Source organism: Lacerta agilis, chromosome Z, assembly GCF_009819535.1.
Source record: "Lacerta agilis isolate rLacAgi1 chromosome Z, rLacAgi1.pri, whole genome shotgun sequence".
Taxonomy (NCBI): domain Eukaryota; kingdom Metazoa; phylum Chordata; class Lepidosauria; order Squamata; family Lacertidae; genus Lacerta; species Lacerta agilis.
This window is the reverse complement of record NC_046331.1, coordinates 45,403,595-45,419,161: the sequence shown is the minus strand read 5'-3', so window position 1 is coordinate 45,419,161 and position 15,567 is coordinate 45,403,595. Positions and strand designations below refer to the sequence as shown.

The 15,567-nt window shown below is 42.8% G+C and overlaps 1 protein-coding gene across 1 annotated transcript in view; it reads right to left on the bottom strand.

Annotated features, from left to right (window-relative positions):
* Window positions 1-3,167: 3,167 nt before the first annotated feature.
* The window catches only part of IL13RA1 (interleukin 13 receptor subunit alpha 1), a 43,043-nt gene continuing 30,643 nt past the window's right edge, over window positions 3,168-15,567 (bottom strand). Inside the window, exons 7-11 of the mRNA XM_033137595.1 lie at window positions 14,109-14,248; window positions 10,669-10,810; window positions 6,707-6,800; window positions 5,996-6,080; window positions 3,168-3,363 (exon numbers count right to left, since the gene is read on the bottom strand). Coding sequence (XP_032993486.1) covers window positions 3,283-3,363; window positions 5,996-6,080; window positions 6,707-6,800; window positions 10,669-10,810; window positions 14,109-14,248 — 542 coding nt within the window. The 3' untranslated portion in view covers window positions 3,168-3,282. The remainder of the gene's footprint in view (window positions 3,364-5,995; window positions 6,081-6,706; window positions 6,801-10,668; window positions 10,811-14,108; window positions 14,249-15,567) is intronic.

The following is a 15,567-nucleotide window of genomic DNA, read 5'->3' as shown; positions in this document are numbered from 1 at the left end:
TTTGTAACAAATGGAACAATCTCCTGAACTGTTTACTAGTTTATGTGGAACAAAAAAAAACTCCACAAAACAATTTTTAAAAATCCAGAAGTAACAATTATTCATATTTCCTCTCCACCGTATTTAAAAAAACATTCTCATAAAAAAGAAGGAAGTGGGACTAAGTTTCAATGAATGGGCATGAAATTTAATCAGAATCATTTTCTGAGATGTAATGATCAGTATCAGTTTCAGTCTCTGCTTCTGCATCTACTCTGTTGTGTCTGTCATTATCACAGTTATTATGGACTTCTAAAAACTGAAGGTTTGCTCAGATTGAAGCAAGCTTCTCTACCTTTTCACATGTCAGCTTATTTCTTGATTTAGTGTGAGTGTTTCCAAACCTTTTTCTTTTCTGGTGACAACAGCACCTCCTAAAGGAAGAAATGTATCTTGTTCTTGCATTGGAGAGTTCAGTTTGTAACCTAGGACTTGCTTGTCCTCACAGAAATTAGAATAATCTGATACCATACATATTTTATAGAAATGATTTCTAAAATATTTGAACCCCTTATCTTAAAATATTTTATTCATCATGTTAAAATAAAACATTCCGTAATATATGTTTTCTTTTTTCAATTTTTCAGAAAAAAACCCAAAAAAGGCTTCAGGGGAAAAAATGGAAAAAACTGGGTTTCCCCCGATTTTTTCCAGGCCTTCACATCTCTAAGCCCAAACAAAATAAAAAATTCTTTCCAGTAGCACCTTAGAGACCAACTAAGTTTGTTCTTGGTATGAGCTTTCTCTAAGCCCAGTACGCTTTCTTTCTTTTTTTAACCTATGAGCAAATTTGGAGTGTGTCAGTTTCTCTCTTGTTAAAGGGATTGCCCTGCATAACCATGCTTCTTAATGTGCACTTTGGGAAGGGATGTGGGGGATGTGCACCTTCTAATTAAGCAGCTTCTTAAGAGTTGCAAGGCACAAATGGGGAGAATGACTGGGGAAAGTTCTGTTGCACAAGCAGAAATCATTGCACTGACAGAATTAGTTAATAAATACTGATAAGAACCCCACTGCCACCACCTTGGGAATCCTCATGTCGAGTTAGGTGATGGTATCTTGAGAGTAGGGCTGGGCGATATCTCGATATATATCCAGTTTAAAGTCCATATCGTGATATCAGTTTCATAATTTTTGACACGGCAAAATATCACAAATCATGATGTGTGTGTGCGCGCACTATGCAAAATTGCAGTTTGGGGGAAAACATGAAGCTAGCCAATGCTTCTCTCAATTCCTGCAGCCCAAGGCTACAATTCACCCTCAGGATTGCAGGTGCCCACATGCAGGCATGTGACGTTGCACGCTGCATTGTTGCAGCTGGTGGCAGCTCCTCTTCCTCCTATCTGCTGTGAGTGAAGCACCCTTTTCTGCTGGAGGGGCTCGGACACAAAGACAGAGAGACTCAGCCTCTGGGTTCGAGCCCCACCCCCTGGAAAAGGATGCCTTGCTCCCCAGCTGCGGAGGTTGGAGCCTAACTGCTTCTCTCTTAGAGGCAACACCACTGCCACCTGCCGGCTTTTTTCATTCGCTTTGTGGGTGCCCAAGTACCCACAGCCCCCTGGAGTTGGCACCCATAATGCAGCCTGGTAACTCCGCTGGCTCAGCTCTCCCCCGTCTCCTGCAGGGGGCAGCAAATCACAAGAACAGCAAAAATCATGATGCAGGAAAATGATGCGCCAGCAAAAATCATGATGCAGGAAAAACCGTGAAGCCAGCCAATATACAAAGTGCCATCCTTATTTCATCCTTACATCACAGTGTTTAGCTGGTGATATATCATGATGCTGTAAACCAGATAACGCCCAGCCCTACTTGAAAGGCAGCCAAGCCTTTGTCAACAATGGGTGAAGTCATGAGAAAGTGACGCTTCAGTCCACCATCTTGAAAATATTGACCAAGATCACAGCTTCCATCTTGGGAACCTTCATGCCAAGTTTGGTGACAATATCTCAAGGTGTCTGAATCTATAGGGACCTAAAGGGACAACCCACTTTCAAAAATATATAGCAAATAAACTGCCTTGTGAATTTGCTGAACTGAGAATGCAGGGTATGTTATATAAATAAGTATCTGCCCAAATTTCTCTCAACAGCCAGATCCACTGGCAAACAGAGGAGTAGATAGATCAGTCACTGAACAATGAGTTACTCAAACTACCAAGAGCAAGTATCTGGGCCAAAGGAGGCAGGCAGGGAGGTTGCTGTGTTAACACTTCATGGGCAGAGTCAGGAGGCAATATACAGCCAAGAAAAATAAAATTCCACAAACTTGCAGGGACACAGGAAACAGAGTCTTTTTAAGCAACAGAGACATCAGTCTATTAAAAAAAATGTATTTATTCATTCTTTATATAAATAGATCTTTATAAAAAAACAAAACCAGAGCACACAAATATTCCAAAGTTTACAATGCTTGGGCAAAAAGGTCCCTTGAACTTGTCTAACAGTTTGGAACAAAAGGACAATTCAAACATAAATTCAAAGATGCTACAGGAAGTCCTTGACACGATTTTGGCCAGCATAACGTCAGAGGGCTCAGTCTTTTGGGTTGTGCATTTGTTGCAAAAGGGGTGTGTGGGCCTTTGCATTCATAAACTGTTTGAAAGTCTTCTACCATGACATGCTTGTGACAAACACAACAGGTAAGCTAAGACTCCCCAAAGCAAGGCATCAACCCCTGAGCCAAGAACGAAAGCAAGCATCACCAACCTAGTCATTCCACTAAGTTCTCTCCTAGCCACAGTGGAAGGGACATAAGTAGTTTTTGGTTTAGCTTGGAGAAGCTCACTAGAACAAAGTTTAGCTAGACAAAAAGACAAGCCTTGTAAGATTTGTTGTGAACATTCCTGCTGTTCAAGTGTCAAAAAAGAAAGCAAAAAACAAATCGAAACACCTGATAAAAAGAAGTAGTCCTCCAGAACTAAAGCTGCTTCACAAATGCCAGTGTAAGATTTTATCTTCACAATTTTCGGTTGAAAACATCATCAGGTGAGGAAGGCCATTTGATTCCTGTTGCCTGATTCCTGTTGCTTTATTTAAAAAAATATATATTAAAAGTTTGATAATGCTTTAATCTCCAAGTGGTGTAACACAGATTAGTCAACTGATGCCTGGGAACAAATGTTGTCTGCAGCAGGGCATTGCCAAGAGATTCTCCAGCAGCTAGAAGCATCAGTCCCTGCCCCAAAAACCTCTGGTTTACATTCAAGAGTTATCTGATGTAGACAGTCCCCTCATTTCCTCAGTTCTCATTACAAGAAGGCTGTATGAATACCAACAAATGGGTTTGCTCATCCTTGATTGGGTCTTCAGGGGGAGGTTTCTGGAGACAAAAGAGAAATAGCAGTCTCTTAAAACAATGTAATGCAGTGTTTCCCAACTGGGGGCCATATGGCCTCCTGGGGACCCCAGGATATTCCAAGGGGGCCACAGGTGAAAATCACATAAATGGGTCACAGCACAAGGCCAGGGGGCCACAGAGGGAAGTGAGAAGTGAAGGGAAAAAACCATTATTATTATTTGTTTAAAATCCTGATTGGCTGGCTATCTGCTTGGCCAATCAGAGGTGGATAAGGGTCTAGTGCTCCTTTTTACCATGTGTGTTTTCTTGGAGCAGTCCTGGTTTGTTTCCGGTGGGAGTGAGTGATTGCTGAGGCTCCCATTTCGACATGTAGAGCCCATGGTCCAGAACCCCCAGGTCAGGTAAGTGTGGTGGTTGGGTGGCAATGGGTAGGGCTGGGTGAGCCAGAGCTGCTTATTGCTGTCACCAGTACTGGACCTGGTGGCAGCCTGGGCCTCACTCTGCAAGTGCAGCATGGTGCAATCCGCCCCAGCGCCTAGTGGATTGAGGCCTTTGGATGCTGCCAAGGGGTGCAGGACCCAGTGGCTTGCAGTGTCGGCCTGACTCTGCAAGCCACCGGGTGAAATCTACCGGGTGAAATCTAGGCAGCCAGGGCTCCTCCGGTTGACAAGATACACTCGTACCTTGGTTGACGAATGCTTTGCAAGTGGAACATTTTAGCTCCCGAATGCCGTAAACCTGGAAGTGAGTGTTCCGGTTTCCGAACGTTCTTTGGAACCTGAACGTCCGATGCACCTTCTGATTGGCTGCAGAAGCTTCCTGCAGCCAATTGGAAGCTGTGCCTTGGTTTCCGCACATTTTGGAAGTCAAACGGACTTCCATAATGGAAGGCCAGTGAGAACCACTTGCTTTTTAAAATTCTCCCATATACCGTATTTTTCGCTCCATAAGACACACTTTTTTTCCTCCTAGAAAGTAAGGGGAAATATCTGTGTGTCTTATGGAGCGAATGGTGGTCCCTGGAGCTGAATTGCCCAGGGGCCAAAAGAGGATCATGCTTTTTATTTTACAAAGAGAAAAAGGGGTGTTGAAAGGACCCCGCTCAGCAGCTGATCAGCAAGAGATCAGGAGAGAGATAAGAGTCCCGGCTCCCTTTCAGCCCCGCCCTCCATTGTTGAATGTGCTGCAGATGGAGGTTGTTTGTTTCCCCAGCGACATGTGACTGGCTGATTAGATTATCGGTCTGGAAACTGTAGAAAAGGCTCCCTTTCCTTTAGAAGCTACAGAAATGTGAGTTGAACCCCATAAAAACGGGGCTTTTCCTCTTTGCTTTTCCCCCTTTGCAAAAAAAGCTGCAAAACTTTTAGCTGATCCTCAAAAAACCAGGGCTTTTCTCTTTGCAAAAAAAGCTGCAAAATGTTTAGCTGATCCTCAAAAAACCAGGGCTTTTAGAGGAGGAAAACCAGAAAAATATTTTTTTTCTTGTTTCTTCCTCTAAAAACGAGGTGCGCCCTATGGTCTGGTGCGCCCTGTGGAGCTAAAAATACGGTATACAGAACTCCATGTGCACCTTTGGGACTGTATCTGTAGGTTTCCCCCTCTGTGTCAAATGACTGGGGTCACATAAGTGTTGTTTACTTTTTTTATAATACATTGAAGATGGATCTCCCTCGAGAGGTTCTGGACTCTCATTTCCTTGGAGGTTTCTAAGCAGAGGTTGGATGGCCATCTGTCATTGATACTTTAGCTGAGTTTTCTACACTGCAGGGGGCTGCACTAGAAAGATGACCCTTGGGGTCCTTCCAGCTCTATAATTCTATGTTTTTCTGCTTCAACAATATTTCATTATGTTCCTATCGTTTTATGTAATTGTATTTTATATAAATTATAAAAATTATAAACATGTTCTATTTACAAACAAAACATTTAAATAGCTACCTTTCTACTTGTAGGATGGGCAGGGGTGGCATGGGCATAGCCAGGATTTTTGTTAGGGGTGGCAGAACCCCATAATTGTATTTATCTGTATTGATTTTTTCTTATAGGGGGGCAGTTGCCTCCCCGTGCTACATCGGGGGGGGGGGGGGCGGCGGCACGGGAAGGAAACAAGGTTGGAAGGGGGCCATGGTTGGAAAAAGTTTGGGAAACACTGATGTAATGAATCAAATGGTAGTCCTTTTTTAGGAGGGAGAAAAAGCAACACGGAAATAAAATGAAGGAGACTTCAGAAAGTAATCTGTTGCCCAACCAATACATTTGAAGTACAGTGGTACCTCTGGTTGCAACGTGAAAAGCCCGCAACCTGAAGCGCCGTATCTATGCAGGTGCACAGTGTGATTTGGTGCTTGTATGCATGCGTGAGCTGCGAAACCCAGAAGTAACCCTTTCTGGTACTTCCGGGTTGCTGCGGGACGCAACCTGAAAAAAGTAACACGAAGCAAACGTAACATGAGGTATGACTGTACTATAAATTTTCCTTATGGGCCACTCTGATTAAGTTATTTCAAGGAGAAACTAGAACCACCTGCCACACCATTAAAAGTTGTGTGTGTGTGTGTGTGTGTGTGTGTGTGTGTTATTCTGAGCTTGTGCTTCATTAACTCACACATTAGGTTGGCCTTGGATAGACTAGGGTTGAGTGGCCAGTACTCACTTGAAGATCTTCAATGTGCTCTTCAAACATTTGTTTCAGAAACTTTCCAGGCTCAGGAATTGTAGGAAGAATCAACATCTTAATCCTTCAGTACATTAAAAAAGAAAAGAATTAAGGGATTCTAGATACCAAATTTTGTTTAACTCATTCAACGGTACAGTGGTACCTCTGGTTACGTACTTAATTCATTCTGGAGGTCCGTTCTTAACCTGAAACTGTTCTTAACCTGAAGCACCACTTTAGCTAATGGGGCCTCCCGCTGCCGCTGCGCCGCCAGAGCACGATTTCTGTTCTTATCCTGAAGCAAAGTTCTTAACCTGAAGCATTATTTCTGGGTTAGCGGACTATGTAACCTGAAGCGTTTGTAACCCGAGGTACCACTGTATTTCAGAATTGTTCTCAGGATTTATTTAATATTCTACAGCCTTTTAAATGTGTCTGTGGGAAGAAGGGGTTTTGTTTTAATTATTTACTTGTTTTTATCCTATATTTTGTTCTGGGAACCACCCTGAGATCATATGATGAAGGGCAGTATATAAATCATAATCATAATAAATTTACACAAAACAGCACCATGCCAGAACGGTCATATTCTCCCTTATTTCATACCCCTATTTCATGAACCTTTTTACAGTGAAAGCAGAGCTTTTTGGTAGATAGATATACCATAAGCAACACACTCAAACAGAAGTCATTAATAAAGTCTCTTACCTCTTCAGGTGTATGAGGAATATGATAGTCAGGACTGCCACACATAATGGAAGGAGAATGTATAGAAGGAGAGAAAATGGAAAGTCTCTATCATCTGAAAAAACAAAGAATAAGAAGTAGTCAGGCATCTGACTCCCATTTAGGAATTTAAAAAGCTGTAATAGCAACAGAGTAGCTTTTCTTTCTATTCCATTTCATGTATATGATTAATATTACCCTTTAATCTCATTTTCAAATTCCCTTCCAACACTATTTCTGGTCTTCTCCTCTCAGAAAAGGGGATCTTGATGGAGAAAATTATAATCATAATTACCATTATAATCTCTTTCCCCTGCTGTTTGCTAAATGCATACATGTTCTATCAAAACCTCATTCCCTGCCTGAAAAGGTGAGTGAGCACAAAGGGGTGTAAGTGCCCAGAATGATTGTTTTCCTCATTCCCTGCCTGACCTTTTCATCATCTATATATATAAAAATGTTCCCATTGTGTGTGCGGCGGACACCGATGTTCTCCGTAACCACTGGACCAAAGCGCATCAAATTAGTACAAAGCGTAACATGACCATCAAGGAAGGATCTGGCATCATAAAAATTAAAAAAAACCACACCTGTCATGCCTAAAATATAGAATAAAGGCCAAAAAATGGTGCACGCATTATACACCAGCAGGAAAAGCACTGAGGACTCCAACAGCATCCAATAGAAAGGCAGATGGCCTGTCAATGTCATCAGACCTGGCCAGAGCAACAATGCCCCGTCCGCCATTTTATAACTGCCGTCTGCAAGCACCCGAGGCAGCGACAAGGCAGCGACTTTCTGCTGCCGCCTCAAACACCTCTCCAATATTTCTGCCCTCCCGCTGCCCAACTCCCAAGGCCACAAATAACCTCTACCTTGCCAGGGCCCACCAGGCCCGTGTCTCCCTGGATCTGGGCAAGCTGGGCCTCGCTGAGGGAGCCCAGGCCGAGCCCCGCAGGCCATGGGGGAGACAGGAAGTGGGGAGAGACCCTACAGGAAAGGCCTGAGGGCCCTGGTGAGGTGGAGGGACAGGGAAGAACGGAAACGGGAGCCGAAGGAAAGGAGAGCAGATGGAATAGTAATAAAGGTTCCGAGTGCCCTCACCAAATATGGCCGCCGCAGCTTCATGTACAGTACAAAGCGTCCTGAGTGCCGTTACCTAAAATGGCCGCCACAGCTTTGCAGACTGTTGCAGACTGTAAAGCAAAACAAAAACGCGCAGCCCCCAAATAAATCGCCGGGACGCAGGGACAGGGAAGAATGGAAACGGGAGCTTCCGGAATACTCTCAGGATCAGGAGAGAGACACCGGGGATGAGCCAGAATGAGCCACAGCAGCAATGCAAAAAACAAAGGTACAAAAAAAGCCCAAAACATCCAATTTACAAATACAATAAATTTATAAAAAAACACACACAAAAAACCAAACACCACAGCAACGCAGTCAGAAATGGAGGGAAATATGAAGAGGAGGCAGGTGGAAATTCAACGGGAGAAGCTGTGTGGAGGCAGAAACTGGGGAAAAGACGGAGGAGGCAGGCGGAAATTCAACAGAAGCTGTGTGGAGGGAGGAAGAAATGGGAAAGACGGAGAGGAGGCAGGCGGAATTTCAACGGGATAAGCTGTAGGCATGGACAGTTTACATTTTTATATATATACTGTAGATCTTCCTTTTCCATTTCACAAAAAAAGCCACCGCAACGCATGGCCGGGCCAGCTAGTTAATCTATAAAAAAGAAATGCTCTTCTGTTGGTACAGTGGTACCTCGGGTTAAGTATGCTTCAGGTTAAGAACTCCGCTTAATAACAGCAATCGTGCTCTGGCGGCGCAGCAGCAGCAGGAGGTCCCATTAGCTAAAGTGGTGCTTCAGGTTAAGTATGCTTCAGGTTAAGAACGGACCTCTAGAACGAATTAAGTACTTAACCCGAAGTACCACTGTATTTGTGTTGAAAGGCCAACAAGAAAACTTTTGCTGTTTGGTAACTCTATGTTGGCTAGGATTAACATTCAACATTTGACAGTGACCAAGTTCTCAAAAACTACTCAATGAAAAAATTGCTGCTTTTCTATAGAAACAAATTCCTACCCTGCTTGTCATAGCATGTTGTTTTAAAACAATGGATTTTGAGGGTTGTTTTGCTCTCACAACAAGTAGCAGTTGTGCTTTGAAATAATAAATATATAAATGCTTTCACTGCTTTGTCCATTTTTTGTTTTTCTATTAGAAGATGATCATGAATAAAATTTTGTTGTTTCTGATGCAGCAATGTATTGTGTTAACTATTCAGAATGAAAAGTTGCATTCTATAAAACTACGGTAACCTTGCTGTTTCTTAAGCTGTGCAAATTTATTCAATGGAACCAGATTCAATATATATTTCCAACCAAAGGCAAAATAAATTAAAAATAATTTTAGATCTATTGAAAATTTTCCTCCATGAAACTTTCATGAATATTCATTTCCTTATTCCCCCCAACCCTGATTTGATTTATATATTAATAGCTCCTGTAAAAGTAATAAACACAGGTGTGTCTCCTTCCACAATTCGCTGCCACACCAGATCTTAATGATATTTCTTTCTTTGAACATGACTTGATTCTGTATATTGATGGCTCTTGTAAAACAAATGACGATGATAATTCATGACTGATTATGTTGTGGTATCTGATTATGAAATTCTTGAAGCTTATTTCCTTTCATGTATGTTTCCTTTCATGTATGTTTAGCCTGGAGAAGAGAAGGTTAAGGGGTGATATGATAGCCATGTTCAAAAATATAAAAGGATGTCATATTGAGGAGGGAGAAAGGTTGTTTTCTGCTGCTACAGAGAAGCGGACACGGAGCAATGGATTCAAACTATAAGAAAGAAGATTCCACCACATATTAGGAAGAACTTCCTGACAATAAGAGCTGTTCGACAGTGGAATTGGCTGCCAAGGAGTGTGGTGGAGCCTCCTTCTTTGGAGGTCTTTAAGCGGAGGCTTGACAGCCATCTGTCAGGAATGCTTTGATGGTGTTTCCTGCTTGGCAGGGGATTGGACTGGATGGCCCTTGTGGTCTCTTCCAACTGTATGCTTCTATTATTCTAATCCTTTATAAACAGCTGTTTGGAAGATAGTAGGTATCAGAGTGCAAGTGCTAGTAACATGCACACCTTTGAGCATTCATACCCACCAAAGAAAAAGAAAAAGCCTAGAGAACCTGATTCCTTATTATTTGTTTATGTTCATGAAAGACCAATGTCGTTTTTGTATTCCACAATCTTTGCCATCCTGATTCTTGAAGAAGACAGGAGAAGAACCATAAAAATTACCTGAAGCAATATTGCCAAAGCGGTGAAACTCTGAGAATGAACTCATGGGTCTATGGAGACCCATCTTGTTTTTCAATTGGGTCTCCTCTCATACCAAGTTGTGGCTTCTCTCTTGATAATGCAAAGAGCCCACAGTAAAGAGTCAAACTTATATATTCAAAACTCATTAAATCCTTTTTAGGATGGTATAAACAACCTAAGTCATTCAATGTTGTTCAGCCCTGATATAGTTGCCACAAACTACATGTTGTTGACAGGCTGCTATTGGATATGTAGAGAGTGAGTCTGAGTGTTTTACCCATATTAGTATGGTACTTGGGTAGTTGATACCCTGGGTTAAGACACTAGCAATTTCAGGAAAATTTCAGGGGTACAAGCACAACAATTTTAATTAAAGGGTTTCCAAACACAGCTTTGCCAGATGTCAGCAAATGAAGTTGTACTGGATGAAAGAAACTTGGGTCTTTACCAAGTAGTGGGATGCACTGTGACGCACTGACCTTCTACTAGATTAGAATTTATTTGTAACCTATAAATATAAAATCTGTGCAGAGAATTAGTTCTTTTGATTTGGTTCATACAGTCAGCTCAGCAGTTCATTACAAACAGTCTTACAAAGTTTCTTCTCACCTACTTCTACTGCCTCGCTCCACTCGCTCCAGGGATCAGGTGTGTGCTTACAGTTGGTCTTAGAAGTCCTGGCTCTCACCCGGAAAGTGTAGTATTGTTTACTCTTGAGAGCAATTGTTACATTGTTACGTGACCTGTAAATCTTCAAAGAACAACAAAAATTTGTTTCTGTAATCCATTGGTGATATTGTTTATTTTATTTTAACGAAAAATAAACTCACAGCATAATACAAAAATGAAAACCAGCAGTCTAACACATCTAACCCACTAAATAGGCTGATGTACTGTAGATTTACAACAGACCAGAGCTTTGACGAATTGCTTTTGATTGAAACGGATTTCACATATGATACTTCTGACAGGACTGCTTTAAAATATAAAAAGGGAATTCTCTGTTTGCCTAAGTGGCAGCGAATGTATATTCTGGCTCCCTTCCACGTGTCAAATTCCTGTCCAGGAAATTGAACAAACTCATATCCACAGAGAGGCAGCTTAAAAATGGAGCACTGGCCTTAACTGTGAGTATTCCTTCCACCTGGAAGTGGGAGGGCATCCTGCAAAGTGTTAACTGGCCCTCTGGTCTCTGGGGGCAGGGCTGTGACTACCACTTTTTTGTTCCAATCCCACCCGTCCAAAGGAAGGAGTTGCACAGTGAGATAAGTGCAGAAACCTGCCATTTGAGAAGCTTAAGTAGTTCTCCTGTACCAGATTTCTGTTTGCTGCCTGCTTGTGCCTGCAGCATCATGAGAATGCCTTCCAAGTGGTTTCATAGATTTTGTTAGTAGACTGCTTCTGTGAGGCTAGGATTGTATTGATCAAGTGTCGTCTGTAGCCTTGAAGATAGTTGGTCATGTGTTTGAAGGTGGGGGAGGAGTGTGCTTTGTTTAGGTGCAAAATGTCTGAGTACCAAATTTACTAGGTCACTAGTATGAGGGCTTGATCTTGCCTGACTTTGTGTAGCACCTATGTTATGAGTAGGAAAGGTAGGAACACATACAATGATCACTGAGTGCATTGGCTGTTCATTGCAGCTATCTCCTCTGCAGTTATCTCTGCAGCTCATTGTATCTGGAAAAGAAGTGTGGAGGTTTGCTGTTGCAGTTTGTGGCAAAGATGTCTAGGATTGCATGGCCCAGATGTGCCTGGATTAGTCTGAAAGCTTGCTTGCTGAGGGCCCACTCCCTCATAGCTGGGTTTTGCTATGTTCGACTCCCCACTGAATGGCTCACTCTTCTGCCAGTTGAAAATGGCTTGTTCATCAAATCTTAGCTGGCGGACTCAACACTGCATATGTATAGCCTACCAAACTCAACACTGACCTCTTCCTAAGGGTGTAACTCTCAATAAGGGGCTGAGACTTCAGCTGCCTTTGCCTCAAAATGTACAGTGGTACCTCGGGTTGTGAACACAATCCATTCTGGGGTGCCGTTCGCACCCCAAAAAGTCCGCATCCCGAGCATTGACATCGTGCATGCGTGAAAGTGCGATATCGCGCTTCTGTGCATGCGCAGACCACGCAGAGCGCTTCTGTGCGTGCAGCGAAACCTGGAAGTAAACACTTCCGCGTTTGCCGTGTTCGCAACCTGCAGTGGATGTAACCAGAGGTATGACTGTACTGGGAAATATTTTTCAAGGCATGATAAGATCAGTCTTTTGTATAGTCTTGTCCAGAGGCAGTTTCACACCAAAGATGCGGCAACACTCTTGGCTGCACCCCTTCACAAGATGTGCTTCCACTTCAACAGAAAATAAACACTGAACTCACCATAAACATTCCGTAGAGAGGAGAACCTGACCCCATCCAATGAAGGGGCTGCCACAGACAAATATTATATATCCTGTGTTGTATGAACTTGTTCATGGGTAGGCAACCTAAGGCCCGGGGCCCGGATCCAGCCCAATTGCCTTCTAAATCCGGCTTGCAGACGGTCTGGGAATCAGCGTGTTTTTACTTGAGCAAAATGTGTCCTTTTATTTAAAATGCATCTCTGGGTTATTTGTGAGGCATAGGAATTCATTCATTTTATTTTTTTTCAAAAATATAGTCTGGCCCTCCACAAGGTCTGAGGGACAGTGGACTGGCCCCCTGCTGACCCCTGAACTTGTTCATTCAAGATAGAAACAAAAACAAGGAATGTTTCTTTCTCAGATACTTTCTGTCCTTCTTGTTTCCATTATTTGAATAGTCTATTATTCCTGTAGACTTTAAATAGATATTATAGCTTCGTCTGAACTGGGAATATATTCCCTCCACTAGTGGAGAAAAAAGTTTAATTTAGACCTTTCTCCACAGGACATCCCCCCACTCCAATGTAGAATACTGAGCTATTCATGTGAAGTTGACAAAGAAAATGATTAAATGTAGGTTACCAAGGCAAGGCTATTTAAGTCCAAGAACAGCTATACCAGGTGAACCAGCTGGAGCTGGGCATAGGTACTGCTTGCTAATAAGGCCAACTGATCCTCTAGTCACAGTTTCAAATCAAGGAGAACCCCTAAACCACATTTCTGTTTGTTCTGGGGAAATGCATCCAGCCTACCACTGTCCCCAGACACTAGCCCAGAACTGCCTATCCTCTTGACTCAGACAGAATGCAGAGAAGGAACTGTGTATCATCTATATATGAATGACACTGCGCACCAAGCCAGAAATTAGGGTTTATCTGTCAATGCTCACTCACATCAGATCTAGTAACTTTTAAAATAGTTTCCAGAAGTGTAACTGCTTTGGTTTACTGCAGCAAAACAGTCATGTCACCTTAAAGAACTTAACAAAGTTATCAAGGTATAAGTTTTCATGGACCAAAGTCTGCTTCACTAGTGCATGAAGTGTGATGTTCAGCTTGGCAGGTGTGTGTGTGTGTGTGTGTGTGTGTGTGTGTGCGTGCACACACACACACACACACACACACATATGAATGTAGAGGGAAATGTAACCAATGACATGAGAAGGAAATTTAAAAACACAGACTTGAAGCTTACATGTTTTAAAATAAACACAGCAACCACTCATAAAGCAGTACTGAGGACAGCACAAATATCCTGGCACTGGATGTATAGGTGTTAATTATTATATAATTGTGTGTGTGTGTGTGTGTGTGTGTGTGTGTGTGTGTGTTATAAGAAATCTCTTAGCCTTCAAGGTGCCACCAGTCTGCTATCTAGGTAAAGGTAAAGGGACCCCTGACCATCAGGTCCAGTCGTGTCCGACTCTGGGGTTGCGGCGCTCATCTCGCTCTATAGGCCGAGGGAGCCGGCGTTTGTCCGCAGACAGCTTCCGGGTCATGTGGCCAGCATGACAAAGCCACTTTCTGGCGAACCAGAGCAGCACACGGAGAGCAGCACACAGCGCCACCTGGGTCCCTCTGTGGTTTAACCCACAGCGCCACCTGGGTCTGCTATCTAAAGAAGATTAAATGGTAGATACTGGAGCAACTTACTTCTGAGTCAGGTTTGTTATTAATTTCTAGTTGATAGCACATGTCATTCAAGCCCCTTGGTTCAGTCCACTGTAGAATAACTCCTTCATTGCTCCTTTTGGGCTTTACAATCAATGGAGGATCAGGTTTTACTAGAAATTCTGAAGTCAAAAAGAAAACACACACACAATTATATATTTTTTAAATCCAACATTAACTCAATGGTGGCATATTTGTGAGCTGCAAAATAAAACACACTCCAAATATTCTCTACGAGGTGTGACCCACTTAGTACCACAGAGTAAGAGAAGACACAAACTACAACCCATTGGGTCCATCTAGCTTGATATTTGTCTGACAGCAGCTCTCCAGGGTTTCAGCCTGGAGTCCTTCCCAGCCTTACCTGGAGAAATAGGTGAGCCCTTTCTCTGCAGGGTGTTCTAATGTAAGTATATCCTCTACTCATCCAGACTCACCCAAGTCATGCCTCTTGCATATACCTTCTTTCAAGCTCTTTCCTCCTAACTACGGTGTTTTATTGTGTAACGGTCACACTTTTTGTGCCGATTTTTCCTTTGCAACCATTACACAAGGAAAAACATGATGTCAGGAAAAAACCTGCAAGGCATGGCCATTATGGAAACAATTTTGTTTTGCGTGTTAATCTATCCACTGTACAGTTTAGATCCCAGTCTCTCATGCCTCGCTGATGGCAGCTTCTCCCACCCGCTTGCCTGACTGCCTGCTCCCATTGCCTTTGGCCAGTAAGAGAATGCACAGTGAAAATACCCCTGCAACTATTATGCAGGGAATGCTCTAGGACCATTTTGGGGGCCAGAAAAGGGAGGTTTGACTATTATGCAACGGCGACTTGTTTGCTGTGGAAGTATGCCAACAACTCCCTCAAATCAGAGGCAAGGGAGCCTGCCTTTCTTAGGGGTGATTCCCCTGCTCCTGTTTTTTTTTTCTTCAAAAGCTCCTGGTTGCCTGTTCAATATTTTGACATTTATATCCCACCTTTCTTCCATGGGACTCAAGGTGGCATACACTGGCTTCCTAAGTAGTCTCAGCCAGGCCAGAACCAAACCTGCTTAGCTTCAGCAAGGCTGCTGCATTGTGCTGCCTTTGGGCCGTGTTCTGGGAGTTAAGGCAGAGTAAATAAAAGTCTGGAAGAAACATCATCCAGGAGCTCTATTGCCTGTACTTCCAGTTGTTTTGCAGGCTCAATGTGAGTTAATGGCAATGACTCATTGATAGCGTGAGCCCAATGCAACTAAGAGATCATATCCACCACTAAGTTCCATCAGGACTTAAAGATAAGGAGAATTCTTCTCAATCTACTAGTTGGAATTCCCAGTGGAGAATGGCTACCACAGCATCATTCAGAAGGCTTTTAAATGGGGAAAAGAGGCTATTTTAAATATGCCAGCAGACCATGAGAATCTGCAACATCATTTCCAATCCCAAACCTTTTGACATG